At 32.9% G+C, this 20,966-nt stretch overlaps 1 protein-coding gene across 1 annotated transcript; it reads right to left on the bottom strand.

Moving 5' to 3' along the window:
• Positions 1-10,625: 10,625 nt before the first annotated feature.
• Positions 10,626-12,836, bottom strand: LOC126715316 (EG45-like domain containing protein). Its single transcript, XM_050415869.1, has 4 exons — positions 12,589-12,836; positions 12,256-12,468; positions 11,813-12,119; positions 10,626-10,961 (listed from the first exon to the last, which is right to left on the bottom strand). The coding sequence occupies exons 2-4, from the start codon at positions 12,419-12,421 to the stop codon at positions 10,955-10,957; spliced, it is 480 nt and encodes a 159-aa protein (XP_050271826.1). The 5' UTR covers positions 12,422-12,468; positions 12,589-12,836; the 3' UTR covers positions 10,626-10,954.
• Between the last annotated feature and the right edge of the window lie 8,130 nt (positions 12,837-20,966).

Below are 20,966 nucleotides of genomic sequence, written 5' to 3'. Positions count from 1 at the left end.
CCTTCGCTCCAAACTCAGTCCCTTTACCATTTTAAGACCGATGATGCATATATTGGATACATAGAATATCTTTTAATGTCTTTCTTCCAAATCTTAACCTATTTCAACATACTTAATATATTGGACATGAAAGATATTAATTCTACAAAGCTAATTTAATATCTAAGTTAAATTAGTTAATTCCTCCTTGGGTACCTAGGGAGGAATGTGGGAATTCCCTTGCAATTAACCCCTTGCTGCTAGCTCTCTTGTGGTGTTAGGGTGAGGTCTGTGGTCACTCCGGATCATAGTAGTTATGACTTAATCTAACATTCCTAACGGGAGGTGCCCCTTTGATCACACCCAAGGGGTGAGTCACAATGGTTGCCCCCGCCCCCGCCCACCCTTTTCATTCATCAAAAAAATAAAAAAATAGTATCTGAGTTTTTTGCTTTGCTTTTACTTGATACAAATACAACCTTCACATGATTTCTATCATCTTTTTATATGATTCCCTTAGTACGTACGTGTAAAGATGCCAGTTTGAATTCCAACTACAGTTAATTACCAATTTTAACAAATTAATCAATTGAGCTAGATAATCAATTAGCCAATCACATACTCATAAGGATATACGCAAAATTCTGAAAATCTCAATACACACACATCAAAAAACAATGTGCTTACGGAGAGAAGGTAAAAAATGCTCCAAGGTCTAGACCACCAAATCAATCCACTAGTAAAGATAGTTGTGATAACGATACACTTATGAGCCTTCTTCCCCTCCTACAAACAACCAACTACACCAACCATTTCTCTTTACTAGCTTCCAATTATGTGATGTGAGATGCTAATCGCAAGTCCAAACATTTGGACACTTCAAGGCCTCTTGAAGATTTCTTGAGATTGCTCCTATAATTTCAAGCGCCATCCATGATTATTCAAGGGTATCAATTTGTTTGGCTTGGATCTCCTCTCAAGGATAAGGCAATTTGGATAGGGTGAAAGTATGGAGGCTACTATAGGTTTTGTTCTAATGGAGTAGGTAGCTCTCTCACTCTTCAATTGTTGACATTGCAACTCCAACTTCAAATTTTGATCCTCTCATCACAAATGTAATACAACTCCATAAAGTACAGATGCATGAAATTGATTTGCAAAATACAAAATACAAAAAAAAAATTTAAAAATTAAAATAACACGAAATATGTCAACACTACAAAGATCCTAACTGTATGAACCACACAATTTTCTTAGACCTAGTGGTTCTTACAGCCTCATGAGATCTATAGGGGTATTAGGCTCAGGAGCTCATTGTCTATGTATATATTGGGCCTAGGGTCCAATCCGAGGATGAAAGATCGTCCGAGGAGGAGTAAACATTGTCAAGGGAGTCTGTGTTGATAAAGGAGAAAGTTAGTTTTGGTCATAAGGGCCCAGGAGGGTGGACCAAGGATAAATGCCACCTCGGCTAATCAAAGCCGAGATCCGAAGAGATGGTCTGCCATCCAGGGGAACGTTCCAGGAAATTCTGTTGGTACGGATAAGCATTACAGAAATGTAGGACAAGGAGGAGTCCTAAAATATCTAAGGAGAAAACCGCTACCACCACATTAAATGCTTTACAGCTAACTCTCTGGCTGCATTAATGTGAAGGTGATACATGAACAGTGGTTTTCAGCCTTACAACTACTACATAAAGATTTCAGGAAGGTGCTGATGGGACAAGTATCAACACCAACCATCTGACCTACACGTGGAGGGTAAAGATGAAAGGGGAAAGGAGTATAAAAGGAGAGAGGCAATGAGAGAAGGGGATCGAGAATTAGAAAGAGAAAAAAAAAACTATATCAACTAAGAACAAAACTTGTAATCAAACTTGAGGATTAATATATAAGAATTGATCTCCTCGAACTGTGTCATCCAGGGGAACATTCTAGGAAATTCTGTTGGTACGGATAAGCATTACAGAAACGTAGGACAAGGAGGAGTCCTAAAATATCTAAGGAGAAAACTGCTACCATCGCATTAAATGCTTTACAGCTAACCCTCTGGCCGCATTAATATGGAGGTGATACCTGAACAGTAGTTTTCAGCCTTACATCTACTACATAAAGATTTCAGGAAGGTGCTGATAGGACAAGTATCAACACCAACCATCTGGCCTACACGTGAAGGGTAAAGATGAAAGGGGAAGGGAGTATAAAAGGAGAGAGGCAATGAGAGAAGGGGATCGAGAATTAGAAAGAGAAAAAACACTATAGCAACTAAGAACAAAACTTGTAATCAAACTTGAGGATTAATATATAAGAATTGATCTCCTCGAACTGTGCCGAGGACAATTTTCTTTAATTAAAACTTGTCTATCTTCACTCTCTTATCATCAAGATCTACTTATTTGTTGTCTGATTCACTAAATCCCAGTTTTCCAACTCACTCTCTACAAATTCATTATTTTGGGCTTTTTGGGCCTAAGTCCATCTATCTTTTGGGCTAGAAACTCATATCTGGTCCTTACAAGATCCATGAGGTCGTGAATTTGAAACATCAAACCAACATCTTAGGGCCATCACTAAAGGATTATTCCTTATAATTAATTGATGTGTGTAAGAGTAGGGATGGCCAAACCCACTGGGCAATGGGTACTCAACCCAGCCCAACTCGATTGGTGTGAGTATTACTTGACCCATCAGTGTATTCAGGTATTAGGTATGGGTATCCTTGTTTACCTAATTTTCTAGATTAAGTATAGGTATGGGTATTACTTGACCGACCCATGTTTTTTTTTTTTTTTAAATAAAAAAAATAACATTAAAAATATGTTATCAAAAATTCCAATTAGCTTAATTGGTAAAGTCTCTAATGGCTCTTGTATAAGAGATCTGGGGTTCAATCTCCGCCTATACCAAAAACCGATTGGTGTCTTAGTCTAATGATAAAGAGCTATTATTAGAAGCGGACGTCATAGGTTAAAACCCTCTAAAAAATATTCCTTTTAAATTCCTTTTATAGGTTACTAATATACAATTTGTTACCATGACTAAACTATACGTTATTGTTATAGGCTATTTACTAACCATTTGATTTGATAGTCAAATCAACAAGAAAGGAAATTAAAAATAACATTTAAAACACCATTAAATATTATTTATATTACATGGTTTTTTTTAGCCTCTATAAATGCATAAATGTGCAACAAAAACATAGTGATTGAAAGAAGGAAAAAAATTGAAAGAGTATAAAGCCAATATTTATTATCTTTCCAAAACTATAATTTGGAAATTAAAGAGACAGAGTCAAATGTTATGGGAAAATTTAATGGACCTTCTTCTCCTTTTAATAAATTAATTAACCGAAAACAAATCCTTAAAAACTTATGTCTTTTTTTTTTTTTTTAATACAAAAAACTTATGTCTTACTAATTGCATAGATGTGTTTTCTTAATTGAATTTTTGTGTGTGATTATAACATGAATTTCACTTTCACTTGTGTGGAAAGTATTATTGTTACTTATTCCTTGTTTGCAAAGTCAAATCTCTTATATCATTATTTTGACTTTCACTTGTGTAGAAAGTATTATTGTCATTAGTATAATTACTTCCCATGAAATGCTAAATTGACACAATTTACTCACAAAATTTTCTTAAGAATTTATAAGGGGATATGTTAAATAAGAACGTATTACATCTGTGGGGCCCGATAGTTTATAGGCCAGGCCCACTTGCTCGTGGGGAGCCCGCAAGCCCAAACTGAAAAAAGTTATGGCCCAAGCTTAAAAGTATAAGACCAAGGATGGTCCAGATTTGCAGCCGAGGACGGTTTAGTCCTCGGCAAGCCTAAAGCTCCCTTGACAAAAGGGGTAAAATAGAACTATAAGAACAAATCCATAAGAAGATCTAAAATATCTCAGGAAAGTTGTCCTTAATACCCTTCACTGATAAGACTTTACACCTAACAGAACCTGATTTTTATACTTTATTAACCATCCCCAACAATTCTGGGATTAGATTGACGGGACAAATATCAGTCCTGGAAAAGTTGACCCTACACGTGGACAAGGGACAACAAACGTAGGCTAGTATAAAAGGAAAGGTAAACTAATTAGAAGAGATCCCCATCTCACTTCCTGGGAAAAACTCCAGGGATGAGAATGCCCGGATAATATATGTACACCACCATGAAAAACCTGCCGCCGGGTAACCGGAGAAAAACATTAAGTGCTCCTCGAACCTGATCCGAGGAGTCCAATCCATCAAGTTATAAAGCTGTGGGGCTTGGAAATCCAGGCTGAAGCCTTTCCTTATCTAAGTTCCATAAAATCCAGTTTGGACCAACGCCATGTGACCAAACGCTAGCCTTTCAAGCCCACTCTCTACAAATTTTATTGTGAGGGATCCTTCACGCGCGAGCCCAACGTCACCGTTGGGCCGTTTGAGAATCGTGTCCCTACAATTGGCGCCGTCTGTGGGAAGGCTTGCGCGTTGGCACGGGTGGCGCATGAGTCAGCTCTCTAGCAAGCAGAGATTCACGAGTTTTTCCCATCTTCGGCGACGTACAGTTGTTGCTCCGCCATAAGCTTCTGCTAGGGGCTACGCCTTGCACTGCTAACGGCACGGGCAGCTCTAGGGGCTTCCGGCCTCAAGCCAACTCTCCCCTCCCTGGCCTAGGGGTTAACCTTCGAAAAATAAATGAGTATAGAGAAAAAATTACTTAAAAAGAAATCTTACAAGTTTTGGACAGAACCAAGGCCTTGTATGGTCCTCGGACCCAAGCCTATGGGGAAACCAAGTACAAAAAAGAAATCTTACAAGTTTTGGACAGAACCAAGGCCTTGTATGGTCTTCGGACCCAAGCCTATGGAGAAACCAAGTACAAAAAAGAAATCTTACAAGTTTTAGACAGAACCAAGGCCTTGTATGGTCCTCGGACCCAAGCCTATGGGGAAACCAAGTACAAAAAAAAGAAATCTTACAAGTTTTGGACAGAACCAAGGCCTTGTATGGTCCTCGGACCCAAGCCTATGGGGAAACCAAGTACAAAAAAGAAATCTTATAAGTTTTGGACAGAACCAACGCCTTGTATGGTCCTCGGACCCAAGCCTATGGGGAAACCAAGTACAAAAAAAGAAATCTTACAAGTTTTGGACAGAACCAACGCCTTGTATGGTCCTCGGACCCAAGCCTATGGGGAAACCAAGTACAAAAAAGAAATCTTACAAGTTTTGGACAGAACCAAGGCCTTGTATGGTCCTCGGACCCAAGCCTATGGGGAAACCAAGTACAAAAAAAGAAATCTTACAAGTTTTGGACAGAACCAAGGCCTTGTATGGTCCTCGGACCCAAGCCTATGGGGAAACCAAGTACAAAAAAAAGAAAAATTACAAGTTTTGGACAGAACCAAGGCCTTGTATGGTCCTCGGACCCAAGCCTATGGGGAAACTAAGTACAAAAAAGAAATCTTACAAGTTTTGGACAGAACCAAGGCCTTGTATGGTCCTCGGACCCAAGCCTATGGGGAAACCAAGTACTTTTAAAGTTTTGGACAGAACCAAGGCATTGCATGGTCCTCGGACTCAAGCCTATGAGGAAACCAAGTACTCAGACGGGAAAGTCCTCGGCTCAAATACTGTAAAATGTTAAGGCCAGTATGTTAAGATGGCAAAATGACCCCCTATTCAATAGCCTAAGGAAACTGTTCGTTTTGCGGATGGCATGTCCTCGGATAGTTATTCCTTACACCGTATCGAATACTCAGTCCTCATCTTGGTTAATTTTGAGATAAGTGTCATCCCTCCCTGGTCGGCATTGCTATGTCAGGTAATTCTGTTAAAGTTATGGTGGCCTCTTTTTATTAGCAAATATTTTGGCCTTAGTTGTCATTGATTCGAATGTTATACTATTGTACCGAGCAGTGTTTGCAAATTTATTAAAACATATAAATAGAACATGCGAAGTAGAATAACAATAACTTTTATTAATATGAAAAATTATTACAACGTACAAAGAAGGGCTTAAACAAGCCTATACAAAAAATTAATTGCTAAAAGCAACAATAGCATCCGCAATACAGATCAGTAAACCGTCAGGTGTCTTTTAAACTCGCCTTCAAAGTCTCTCCAATCTCTGCCTCCGTACTGCTCATATCAGGAGAAGAACTTCCTTTAGAAAAAGATGAAGGAGAAGGAAGAAGAATTGGAACACATGGAAGCACTTCAGCAAGCTCTTGTCACCAAGGAGCGCAAAAGAAAAAGAAGATGGAGGACATGAGCAGAAGATGGAGGAGATGAATGAAGAAGATGGAGGACATGAGTAGGAAGGAGGAGAAGAAGAGAGAGAGGCAAAGGGGGGCGCCAGTGAACAAAGAGAGGAAGAAGCAGAGACACTTGGTCCCTGCCCCAGTCCTGACTCCTAACACGCTGGCGCCATGTTAGATATGCTCGTGAGAGAGCGGACGGTGGTGATAATGGCTGTTTTTGACTCAGTCACATCGAAAGTGAGATGTGACGAGTCCCTGCTTCGGATTTTGGCTAAAAGGAAGGGGAGACAAATCTTGAGTCTCCGCCATCCTTGCCCTGACCGAGTCATCTCAAGCTTTATTAGGACATGGCGTTTCTGGGAAAGGAATGGTCTATTCATGGCTGACTGCTATGGTGAACATATTATTGGATAGGGTATAACCAGAGGGAAGAAATGAACTCTGGGAAGAGCCTGGGGGATTCAGATATGAGAGAATCACCTTTTGTCTTCTCTCTTTATATAAGGGACGAAAAAAAAGGTGCACAACACGTTCAGATCCCCAAGGAAACCTACAAATAAGAATACGCCGTTTCGCTCTCCCACACCATCAATAACCGTCAGATCTAGGAGGCCTCGTAAAGAGAGGATATTAAAGACGCGCCTTGAATACCCAAACGGCATAAACGTATCGCGCGTAACTTGAGGGAAACGTCCTGTAGACCGGCGCATTCCCTGGGGAGGTGAAGAGTTACCCGCGTCCTTCAAGGGTTGAAATGAATGAGCCATAATGAAGGCTCGGCATTACCAAAACCCACCTTTCCAACCAAGATGTTGGACAACAGGGTTTTGAGGGGCTATTGTGGGGCCCGATAGTTTATAGGCCAGGCCCACTTGCTCGTGGGGAGCCCGCAAGCCCAAACTGAAAAAAGTTATGGCCCAAGCTTAAAAGTATAAGACCAAGGATGGTCCAAATTTGCAGCCGAGGACAGTTTAGTCCTCGGCAAGCCTAAAGCTCCCTTGACAAAAGGAGTAAAATAGAACTATAAGAACAAATCCATAAGAAGATCTAAAATATCTCAGGAAAGTTGTCCTTAATACCCTTCACTGATAAGACTTTACACCTAACAGAACCTGATTTTTATGCTTTATTAATCATCCCCAACAATTCTGGGATTAGATTGACGGGACAAATATCAGTCCTGGAAAAGTTGACCCTACACGTGGACGAGGGACAACAAACGTAGGCTAGTATAAAAGGAAAGGTAAACTAATTAGAAGAGATCCCCATCTCACTTCCTGGGAAAAACTCCAGGGATGAGAATGCCCGGATAATATATGTACACCACCATGAAAAACCCGCCGCCGGGTAACCGGAGAAAAACATTAAGTGCTCTTCGGACCTGATCCGAAGAGTCCAATCCATCAAGTTATAAAGCTGTGGGGCTTGGAAATCCAGGCTGAAGCCTTTCCTTATCTAAGTTCCATAAAATCCAGTTTGGACCAACGCCCTGTGACCAAACGCTAGCCTTTCAAGCCCATTCTCTACAAATTTTATTGTGAGGGATCCTTCACGCGCGAGCCCAACGTCACCGTTGGGCCGTTTGAGAATCGTGTCCCTACAACATCAATCTACCAATTAATTACTACTAATTGATTTTGTTTGTGCGTGTCAACCTTCCTATAAAATGCATATTGAAGTAATTTGCAAGATTACGTCAATCATGTCTTTTTTATTTCCTTAACTTATGTGATCATTAATACATATTTAGAAAGTTTAAATTAGTTTTTTTGACACTTTAATTAGAATTGTTGTTTATGTTGGGGATAACACACAAAGTAATAATAGAAGAACAATATTAACACAAAAGACAAATAGAAAATAACTTAGAGACACAAAATTGTTATCCTTAGACAATATTTGCCCCCACACTCTTGTTGCTAAAGGTTTACCGCAAACTTGTCCTCAGGATACGTTTGGTACACTGAATGTGAATTACAACAAGAATGGTAATCTTTATTACTGGGAATAAAATGTGTTGTAATGAAATAACTAAACCTATTCATTAGTTTGGTTGTGAGTTGTAATATTAGAATAAAACTTATGATCTATTTTAGGAAATATCTCATTCATACAATTATATTTCCTAGAAAATAATATATTTTAAATTTTAGAGAGATGAGTTATTTTTTGATGATTTTTTATTTCCATAATTGTTAAGTGGATATAGAAAGTTTATTTATTTGGAAATATATTAATATTAGAAGTTATTACATCTACTAAGGAATAGTTATTACAACCCTTTTAAAGAGGAATAGTTATTCCTTATTTTAAAGAATAGCTATTCATAAGGAATGATTATTTCCTGTAATAAAAATATAACCAAACTATTGAATAGCTAAACCATAGGAATAGCTATTACATTACAATGCCTATTACAGTCTACCAAACATGCCCTAATAAGTTATTGGGTTCTACAGATAGTAATTTTGGAGAATGATCACAGGATTTTTTGTATTTCTCTAACTTACTATTTTTCAAGTAAGCATAAGCCTCTATTTATACCCATAGAGTTTTATCTCACCAAAAGGCATGTATGGAAAGTTAAAATGTTTCATAAAATCGTTCACAAGGCTTGAAACATTTTCAAACATTTAGAACAGTTACCATAAAATTCTGCAAAAAATTCAATTTTACGAGTTTCGATCGGTCGAGAGGAATCGAGTATCGATCGAATGTTCTTTTCGGTTGATCAAACAGGAATCGAATAGTGATCAAACCATCCAGTGATTTCAGGATTATTTTCTTCATCATTTTGATCGATCGAGCAAAAGCTTCAATCGATCGACCAAAGATTTGACTGATTGAAAATACTGAATTTCAAATTTCACTTAGAAAATTTCAGAACTTGAATTTTCACTTTATGAAATAATATTCTCCAAATTCAAATATCATTATTATAACCTATTCATGTATATACCTATATATACAACAGTTTATAACAGGATTTAAAAAAAAATGAAACATGTATTTGACACTTTAATTACCAATACATAAAATAAATAAAATAAAATAAAAGAGAGAGGGAGAGCATAAGGGTTTTATTTGAAAAGATGTGGGGTTGAAAACTTTTATAATTAAAGAGTAACAAAGAATGATGAAGTGGTAAGTGGTTTGTATATATTTTTTTTAATTTTTTTTTTTTGGAAATTACACTTTACAACTTTAAACTATACCCCAGATTACATTGTGTATCCTAAACTTTTCGAATGAAGATTTTGCACCCTAAACTATGAACCTTGTTACACTTTTCGATATCAAGTTTGTTGTTAACTTGCATGGAAATCTAAAGTTTAGGGGGCAAAGTGTAATCGAGAGTATAATTTAAGATGATAAAGCGTAATTTCTTCTTTATTTTTAAGAGATTGGGAATATGGGCAATTTGGTCTTTTTACTTGATATCATACTTTTCCATCTATGTTAACGACAAACTTAACGTCGGAGTGCAAAGTATAATAGCAGTCATAGTTTAAGGTGCAAAGCGTGCATTTGAAAAGTTTAGAGTGCAAAGTGTAATCTGAGATATAGTTTAAGATAATAAGTGTAATTTTCTCATTTTTTTTAGTGTAGTTAAAAAAAATAAATAAATAAAAATTGGGTTGAGTATGGGTATCCACGGGTAAAAAATTCGGGCCGGAATGAGATGCGGACAATACGCGGCAGTCAACACCATCCTTATAAAATAAAAAAATCCTATTCTTTCTACCTTCCATTCCTTATCATAGGATAATAATAATTAATAGCACTGTATGGATACCATTCAAACGGCGTTTTCTATGCCGCAGCCACACGTTTGTCTTTGGCTCTTTGCGTAAAGGATTGGTAACGTCCGCAGCAAAACAAAACAAAGGGCAAGAGCTCACGCAGAAGCTATCAAAAACCAAGAAGCACGCAAGAAAGTTCGGAGATAAAAGAAAGATATGCCTGCCCTTTGACTAGTATTTTAGTAAAGTTAAAGTAGATTATAATCATGACAGAGATAGCAGATATTTAAGCATTGTTGAAGAAGACAATTCAATACCATCAATAATCAATGGCTAATCAAATATCTCTGGATATGAAAAGAAAAATTCCATACAACCAACTGACCAAGCAATGACTAATCAAAAGCTTCGAATATGAGCATGATGCAATTACACACTCACGCGTTTTCTACCGGATTGCCTGGCTTTATCTTATCTAGAAGGACTCGAGTGTAATATGCTAACAAATATAAATACAAAGATAGTACAGTATCAATATCACATAGAGCAAAATTTAAGTACAGTATTTATGTGTTGTTAAGTAAATTTTTTTTTTTAAATTCAACTATATAATTATACTTAACTAAAAATACACTTTCGAAAGGAAAATTTAAAGAACAATATTTAAGTATTGTACTTAAATTTATTTAATCACATAACTCATAATCTTTAATATATTCAAATTGCTGTTGCCTTTTTTCTTTTCTTTTCTTTTTTAATTATAAATAGCTATTGCTTACAAATACATAGATTGGGGCCTATACAGTATACAAAGGGAGAAATTTATTTCCATAAAAAAAATATATCAAAAAAAAAAAGGAGAAAAAAATCACTCTTCAAACTTCTGCATAGCACCCTCAAGGACTTTATTTAGAACTCGATCCAACAAATCAAAGCTCAACAGGAATTGATATCCAAGCCTTGCTATTTCCCACATATCAGACCCTAAACAAAATATTGCAATTTTTCAAAATTAATTAAACAAAAAACAAATAATCTCTTATAGGAATTGAGGGACAACAAAAACAAGAATCTCATCTTGGATATATGTTTTCTGCCTCTAATTCTCCAAATATGTGAAATTCATGATACAATTATTGAACAGGAAGAAAGGTAGGGGAAAAAAAGAGTATTAAGAACAAGCAGCTGATAGTCAGTAACACCATTTTTAAGTAAAAAACAACTGCATTAGAGCAATTAAAAGTTCATTCATCCTTAACTTCAACTCAGGAATAAAGGTTGAGGAGGAATTAAAGTAGATTTCAGATTCGTATCTTACTAGAACCGAGAAAGCAAGAAACAAAGGAATCATTTAGATGAAGTTTCAGGGGTATGGCATATCTATATTGGCTATAATCACACTCAGACTAGAAAATTGAACATATCTTTTATCAATGCTTCTTTACTAGAGGAATTTGAAGGAAGGAAGGTTGTGGAATTATGCTGGTGGATCAGTAGAACTTGTAGTTGTGGGGTTAGAAGGTCCTTCAATTGGAGATAAAAATGTTGAGCATGCAGAATTTTAAATCTAATCTGACACTAGCCTTGGCCAGATCTGACTTTAAAAAACAAAACCCAGAATTTTGTTTCCTTAGCACTGATGATGAGCCTTGTTTTTTGGGTAGGGATGAGCTTGTTTCTTTTGTTTTAGGACTTGGGTGTCTATGTTTGGTCAATTATAGTTGCTGAGATTGGATCGAGTTCTTGTATTCTGGTCCCATGTATTACAAAACTCATACATTCATATGAAAATAAGAAAGAAAAACAGAGAAGGGGTATTAATGAAAGAAACTTACTGTTGAAATTCAATGTTGATAGCGGGAGAATTAGTGGTTAAATTTGCAATGGCCCCAAAAGCTGTGGAAGACAAAATCATGGTGGTGTTGTAAGCTGAAGGGGGAGAAGGTATTCCATTAATATAATCAACAATCTTGATCTGAATAGTCTGGTTTGCTGCACAAGCATCTCGTATTGAAGCACTGATGCACCTCACCAAGTACTGCCTCCCACATGCTGCACCATTGTCCCATATTCCATCACCAGATACCGCGAACAAATTGCTGGATGGAAATTCAGATGTATCGGATCCATAACATGTTGTGGCTATAATTGATCAGAAAATTGTTGTGTGAGATTGATGCATGAAGGGTTTTAGCTATATATATAGCTAGATATGGTTTTAAGCTATAAGGAATTAGTGTAATACTTTTTTCTTTTTGTTTTCTGAGGATATACTTACGCAAATATGGGGGAGCATACCGGGCTGCAGTGCCAACATCACCGTAGCAGCAGGTATGGAGGAAGAACAGTACAACCAATGAGAAGAGAGCTAACCGTTGAAGAAGTGGTAGCGACCTGTGCATTTTTCCAGTGCAAGGAACGTGGACATCATTAGACAATGCCATGAAGAAGCAAAAAAGATTAAGAGTTGATCAGCTTGAGATCGACGCTCCTGGTCAAAGGATGAATATTCAGCCAATATATATATATATATATATATATATAATTTCAATTTTCAATTTTGCCAAAATTATATTCAAATTTTCATATATTCCCGAATTATAAGCCTTACCTCTCACTCAGCCCTATCTCTCACTCAAGATAAATTCATTATAAGGAGACACCGTATAAATCGGTCTAATAACTATTTTTTTTGTGGGTCTCTTGCTTTCGAGAAACAAGGTCTGAGGTCTTCCATTCCATACAAGGTAAACTAACAAAAGGGGAAGAGACAGAGAGAGCCACCTCCTTGACAGAGAGACTCACTTCCTAGCTCCTACTCTTTATCTTTTTCAGCTAAGCTTTTTTTTGCATTCGATAAGTATTGGAAATTAAGCAAGATTCAAATTAGTATTCCGCATTTATTTTAGTATCAAAAAATAACTTTGACTACTTCACCTCGATGAGTCAAATTTGTGTAGTTTTCATAATAATTATATTATACTCAGAGAGGGAGCCAGAATTTTGGGTAAGGGGGACGGTTTTACTGTTAACTATATGCAATGATTTCAATCTTTATTCTGCTACTTAGATACTGAGAATTTTTTTTTTTTTTTTTTGGTAGGTAAGAACAAAATTATTTTTGTTTAGAATTTTTTAAATGGTAGGGTTATTTATTTTGGATAAAATTAGTTAATTAAGCTTAATTTTGTTTTTAGTTTTACTGGTAATTTTTGTTATTGAGTTTTTTTTTTTTGGCTTGTATATTTTGTTTTAGATTTTAGATCTATAAATTTTTTTATGGTCACTAAAATGAGGAAAATGCTAGAGCTGCAAGTTTTTTATAAATTACTTATGTAATCAGTGCTTACTGGTAAGTAAAAAAATAATGTGAGTGGTGTACCCATATGCAAACCAATAAAAATTTGCTACTAAAAATGTTTGTAAAAATGTTATAAAAAAGTTTGTGAGTATAGCATTACTCTTAAAAGAATCAATAATATTGTTAAAGGGAAATAAAATGAAATTTTATAGAACAAAATTGCTAAAATTAATACACATATATATAATAATATATATATATATATATATATTTTTTTTTTTTTTAAATTAGGGGGGCCCATTGACCCCCTAGTCCAAGGGTAGTTCCGCCCCTGATTATACTCTTTTATAGGTTTTTTGTTCTAATAAGATCAATGAAGCAATTTGAAAAATAAATAAATAAATAACAAAAAATAAAAATCAATGAAGCTTTTTAAATTATCATCCTAAATTTGTATCCCATCAATTATTGTAAGGGTTAGATATTTGAAATTTAGAAGTTATTATAATTCTGAACAGACAAGAAGAATCGATCTTTCAAACATCACTAGTTTCTTATGTTTAAGGAAATATTATATATATATATATATATATATATATACTACATAATAAAAACTGAAGTTTAAAAGTTGTGGTTATGCCAAGTGAGAATTTTCTTGGCAACATACTCTCATTAATTAATTATTAAGTTAATTTATCTTATTAATTTTTAAGATAATATAATTTAGCTAAAACTCTATTACCTAAGTTTCAAAAAATTAAAAATTCTACTCCAACTCAAATTGGATTAAAATTTAATTTTTATTAAAATTATTTTAATAATCTATCATAATTTTATACTACAATATATATGCATGTATGTGTGTTTTAAGATAATTAATTTAGAATTTCAAGTGGCTTACTAATTATTATGACTAGTTATTGACCCGTGAGTTACACAATTTTTTAAATAATTTTTTTTCAATTATTATTATTATTGTTGTTGTTGATGTATTATAATCAAGAATTATTTTTTAAAAATTATAATCAAAGGAAAGCAAAGAAAATTCCATGTGTCATCACATCATTGCATACATCCTCATATTTCCCATTTAAAAAATAATTGCATATTTCTAGCTTGATTGAAAAAAATATATACACACACATATATTTACTTTTTTTGTTTGTTGAGAAAATACATATATATTTACTTGAACTACAAAAAGCGTTAGATCTTATATTTTTCATATTTTAATGACATTGTTATTTTTTTAAAAATTTGGACTACAAAAAGCATTTATTAGAAGAAATTAATTGGTTTTACCATTGTCGTCTCATGGAATATAATATGTAATAATTCAAATGACAATGAATTTAATAAAGGATTTTTAAATCTTTTAAAAGATGTATAATTTTTTTCGGATGACACGTGTATAATTAGATATATACAACTTTCATTTATATTCTCATACACATATGAAATTTTATTCATTAAAGTTATTTAAATTGTACATAATTAAATCAAGAGTTCAAAAAAATTATTTTGGCATAGAGAAAAAAACTATAGATATAATTATGCAAAATATAAATTGAATGTTAAGTTGAAAATTAAGTGCACAATATTAATATTTATTATAATAGATAAAAGATATATAAATTGAATGTGTGTGTTGAAGATATTAAATTTTATGCATAATTTAAAAAGATAAAAGTATAAAATTTTTAAAATAAGTAAAGTAAGATTTGCATTTATCTTAAGAATTCATTTTTGAATTTCAATGTCCATTTGCTTAGCCATAAACTTGAGGATTTTTATGTAGAGATCGATGAAATTAATAAAAAAAAAAAAAATCTTGAAAATTTCAGAGAGATAAAAGAGACATAAGAAATAGGTGTTTGGGGAAAAAAATCCAAACTAATTTTTAGTTAAAGTTGAAAGTAAAAATTTTATAAAAATAAGTAGTTAAGGATCAATTTCTTAATGGCAAAAAGAAAAATCTTAACTTAATAAACTACCATTAATTTAAAAAATAACCAAAGATATATAACATAATTTATCAAAATATTCCAAAAAAAAAATTTGCCAAGAAATTGTTTAAATTAGCCATCAAATGACATACCTATAAATAGGGGGTGTTCGCGGTGCGGTGCAGTGCGGTTTTGGGCCATTTTTAGCACCACACTTTGCTGTGCGGTTTAACTAAAACCATAACTGCACCGCACCTTATTTTTATGGTCACATATGCAATGCGGTGCGGTTTAAAGTTTAGCCAAAACCATAATCGCATCACACCTCATTTTTGCAGTCACATGTACGGTGCAGTGTATAAAATGCGGTTTGAATGGTTTAAAGTTGATATATTTTTCAAATTTTTGGGTTTTTCCTACCCTACCCAAAACTAATTTTTCCCTTTGTTTTGGTCCAAGTTTTAAACTATTAAGTTAGTTTTTCTTTATTTTGGGTTGGCTTAACTAATTAATACTTGCTAGGGTTATCAAACCATTTTTTTTTTTTTTTAAACTAGGGTTATTAAACTATTAATAATATATTTAATATTAAAAATAATTTAATATATTAATATATATAGAGGTTGCGGTGCGGTGCGGTGCAGTTTTCTTATTATAAAACCGCAAACCGCACTGCACCATGCGGTGTGGTGCGGTGCGGTGCACTATTACTTGTGGTGCGATGCGGTGTAGTTATGCTATTTTGCGGGCGGTTTTGGTGCAGTTTTTGCAGTGTGTGTGGTTTGGTGAACACCCCTACCTATAAACATGACTTTTACAAAAACAACGAACAAGAATAATAATAATAAAGAAGAAGAAAAATTAAAAGAGGACAAACCTGTAAATTTTTGTGTTGTTGAATATTACTCTTATACTTGTGGACTCCTTTTTTTTTATTTTTTTGAGAAACAAACACACACACACAAGGGAGAGGGAAAGTGTGGACTCCATGTTATGGTTTGCTAATATATAGGTGAGAAAGAATGTAACTATTATTTGAATATTTATTGTGATTTATTTGATAATAATTAATAAAAAACAAAGGAGCTTAACTATTATTTGAATGTAATTAATGTTACTCATTTTTCTTTCATGGAGTATTGAAAGGAGTTTATCCGTGGATATTTATTATAATGGTAAAATTTATTGTGGATATTTATTACAAAAGATGATATGTGTCAATGTTTTATGCATTACCAAAGGGACATGTGTTACCATTTTGTGTACCCATACAATTAGATATATAATTAGATGTCAATGAAATATATTTGGAAATTTTTTTTCTTAAAAATAAATAAATAAATCCTTTAAATCGAGTACTATAATCGCATTTGTAATTTATTATGGTACTTATGCATATTCAACACATTTTAAAACATGGTCACCGCATACTTTTGGCATGATAGTCCTTTCACAAGTATAAGTTCTTTTGGAATAGAGGCAAGACTGGGATTCAAGTTTTCAAAAAGGAGTTTCACACATATATATACTCAAATTAGGCTATAGTATAATTCTATCTCAGATATTAAAAACACATTTTAAAACATTCCTTTTAGGTTATCAAAAAAGAAAAAGAAAAAAAAAATGATGGAGTAACTTAAAGAACTTATAGTGGATATTTATTATAATTGTGGAATTTATGGTGTACATTTAGGGAACTTTTATTTTTGTTTAGATTTTTATTTATTGTTGGCACATGGGAAAAAAAGGAAATAAATTGATGGAGTATTTAAAGGAGTTTATAGCGGATACTTATTATAATGGTGGAATTTATAGTGCCTATTTAAGGAAATTTGTTTTTTGTTTAGATTTTTATTTAAATGTTGGCGCAAGGAAAAAAAAAATTTTGAGGGAAAAAAATGAAACAAATTGATGGAGTATTTAAAAGATTTTATAGTGGATATTTATTATAATGGTGGAATTTATAGTGTGCATTTAAGGAACTTTTTTTCTTATTTTTATTTATTGTTGGCACATGGAAAAAAATCTATGGGAAAAAAAATTGATGGAGTATTTAAAAAAAGCTTATAGTGGATATTTATTATAAAGTCCGAATTTAGTAAGGATGAGATGTAAAACCCATGTTTTACATCTAATAAAAGATTGTCATATCAGCATTTTACTTAAAATTCAATACATCCTACCACACCTAATAGTATCTCAATAAACTCTTAATTTGGTTGGATTTATATATGGGTATTAAAATTGATTGAGTGCAGTTATGTATATTCTCAAATATGAGATAAGATAATATGACATGTTGGGATTGAAAACATGGGTTTTACATCACATCTTTATTGAATTTTAATCTCTTTATTATAAAAGTCTGAATTCAATAAGGATAGGATGTAAAATTCATATTTTACATCATTCAATAAGAAATTGTCACATTAGTTTTTTTTTTTTTTTTTTACTTAACATGGGTTTTACACCCATCCTTACCGAATTCAGACTCAAAACTCAATAGATCTTACCACACATAATAACATCTTAATGAACTCACAGTTAAGTTAGATTTTCAAATGGGTATTAGAATTGATTGTGTGATTGTGTCTATTCTTTAATATGTAATATGATGATTATAATATTTGGATTAGAGGAGTAAAACTTGGGTTTTACACCACATCCTTATAGAATTTAATCTCTTATTATAAATTGTGAAATGTATAGTAGATATTTATTACAAAAGATTATATGTGTCATTATTTTATGTATTGCCAAAGAGACACATTTCACCATTTCATGTATCTACCGATGGTAAGGATTCGAACTTTTATAATAGATAACATATAGATAGATAGTTTCAGTAATATTTGTAAAATGTTTTTTTTTTTAATTTTACATAAAATTTTAATTAATTCAGCATTAAAATACTACTCCCTCCGTCCCACTTTTTTTGTCCTCTATTCCATTTTGAGATGTCCCAAAATATTGTCCTGTTTCTAAAAATAAAAGTCATTAATTTACTAATTCAATTTTTTGATAAAAATTTTTAAGGGTAGTTTTGGAAACTTATACATTTTTAAAAGATAGATAAAACAATAAATGATGTTCCCTTAAAAAGTTTGACTTTTCAAACAGGACAAAAAAAGTGAAACGAATGGAGTACTAATTATTTACAAAAATAAACTTTTTGTGCCAATAGGCACCCAAAAATTGTCTGGAGACTTTTTTTTTTTTTTTTTTTTGGAGAAATAAATACACTGACACTTTTTTTAAGAAACAAACACATACTAACACACAAAGAAGAGTGAAAAATGTTCTAACACTAAAACACACCACAATTTTCATAAAAGTACTTAACAGAAAATTGAATCAAACATTAAGCACCAAAATGAAAATTTTGAAACAAGCCAACATGAAGTAAATCAACATAAAGGGTCAAAATAAAAATTTTAAAACGAAAATAACCAAAATGAAAAAAATCTCAAACGTGACAATGTGTACTTTTTTTTGAGCAATGACAAAGGTGTACATTGATCTTAAACATTAGATGCATCTCAACTTGTATCCTTAGGCAAATCAATTAACTAAACCCAAAAAATACATTTCAAATTTTCAATAAGCTTATCAAATGGAGAGGATATGGTCGATGTCAATGTGGTTCCTAGTCAGAACAACATTAATATAAGAGTTAATAACCGCAGAGCAACCCGACCTATATTCTCGGAACAACATTAATATAGGAATTGATAACCGCAGAGCAACCCAACCTATATAGTTGACTATGTGGTTGTATGATTTAAAAACTTTCAAAATCCAAAAAATCGGATGGTGGTTGCCTACCAAATGATATTTGACTATTGACCTAATCCTTATTCCAATTTTCCCATCTGGACGAACAAACTTGTCCTCAAGGTTCTGTTTGCCTAACAATAGAAGCAAAAGGCCAAAAACTGTGTGGGGTTACGAATGAGTTGCAACTATCTTACCGAAACTGAGAATTCATTACCTGGGAAGGCTAAGCGTCATAGTCTGAGTTCCATTGTGTTAGTATACGACTGTAATGGGATCACAATATAATATGGTTCATCCTCATAGATGTAATAATATTTATTTGATGGATGGTGTTTTTTTTTTTTTTTTTTTTTTTTTTTTTTGGTTGAGAAGATGATGGTGTATTCCATTGTGTTAGTTTACGACTTTGATGGGATCGCAATATAATATGGTTTATCCTCATACATGCAATAATACTCATTTGATGGATGGTGTGTTGGTGATGCTTCACAAAAATATAATTGTTTCGGTGTAGAAAATTAGAAATATGGTTTTTTGGTAAAGTTCATGCGTTAATGCACCTCACCGAGTATGGTCTCCCACTTGCAAAAATAAAATTGTATTGAACAACCTGATTTGAGAATCAAAAAAAATTTGGGTTCAATAAATATAAGAGTTTTTTTTTTTTTTTTTAGAATACTAAGTATTTTAATACACACAAGGGGGAGTCAAAATCTTCTATCCCACTCTTCTTCCTCCACTATATACTTCATAAATAAAAACATGCCACGTGTCCTTCTAATTTATTAAATTCTAAATTTATGTATTCTATTATTTCAATTTCCTAAAATAAATAAATAAATAACCCATCATATTTAGGTAATTGAAATAACTGTCTCATACTTCCTACTCCACTATATAATCCACAAATAAAAACATGCCACATGTCTATCTAATTTATTAAATGCTAAATTTATGCCTTTTATTATTTCAATTACCTAAATATGATGGGTTATTTATTTATTTATTTTAGGAAATTGAAATAATAGAATACATAAATTTAGAATAATTTAACAAATATAAGAATAATGCTACATTTATAACATCTTGACAATAATTTAACAACAAAACCTAGATAATAAGTCGTTATTGATTCTAATATGGGCTCAATACTGATATCACTTTTTTTTAATTACCAACAATGTCTTATTATATAAGTTTTGTTGTGAAAATTTTGTGAACATAACATTACTCTTAAAAATAATTTTAAGTCCCCAAATATAATATTTTTAACCCCTTAATCAACAATAAAAATTAGATAATAGCAAAAATAACCCAAAAAAAAAAATAAGACTCAGCCAAACCACAAGTGAACAAAATCATTCAACAAAGAGTCTATTAAAAAACAGAAAAAAAAAAATTAAAATCTCTAATCATTCAAATATATAACTCGTTTAACCCATTATATAAAAATAATCTCTAATTTCATTTTCCTAAAAAAATAAATATCAAGAGAAATATTGTAATCATAAATCATACTTAGCAGTGTTAGCAACTCTGCCTGTTTTTAGTTTTATAGTCACAACAATTTTATTCCCCTCAACAACTCGACTAATAGTTGTAAGTTGTAACAAATATCAAAGCTATATATATATATATATATCCTTCCCTCCTCCAAGTTATCATATCCTCTATAAATACTCTTATTACGATAGTGGCCTTTTTCCGTTGCAGCAAACCAATGTTCTGATATTCATATTAATCTCCACGCTTTATAAATGTTAAACGTTGGAAACATGCGGCATTAATTATAGAGGCTGTCAGAAACATGATGGGCTTTTTCCTTTTTTTTGACCGAAAATTTTCTAAAGTAGAAACAACTTTACCAAAGTTACACAATAGTCAACCTTATGATTTTGTGAGCGATTGATTTAAGGGTTAAAAGACAATAATTTAAGAAGTCTTCAATATTTTATTTATTTTATT

The sequence above is a fragment of the Quercus robur genome, chromosome 2 (assembly GCF_932294415.1).
Source record: "Quercus robur chromosome 2, dhQueRobu3.1, whole genome shotgun sequence".
Taxonomy (NCBI): Eukaryota; Viridiplantae; Streptophyta; class Magnoliopsida; order Fagales; family Fagaceae; genus Quercus; species Quercus robur.
The sequence above is the reverse complement of the archived record's forward strand: the minus strand, read 5'-3'. Positions and strand labels throughout refer to the sequence as shown.

Coding starts and splice junctions, on each gene's coding strand:
- LOC126715316 (XM_050415869.1), bottom strand. CDS start 12,421: ATGGCATTGTCTAATGATGTCCACGTTCCTTGCACTGGAAAAATGCAC. Junction 12,120..12,255: donor GTATGCTCCCCCATATTTGC/GTAAGTATATCC, acceptor GATCAATTATAG/CCACAACATGTTATGGATCC.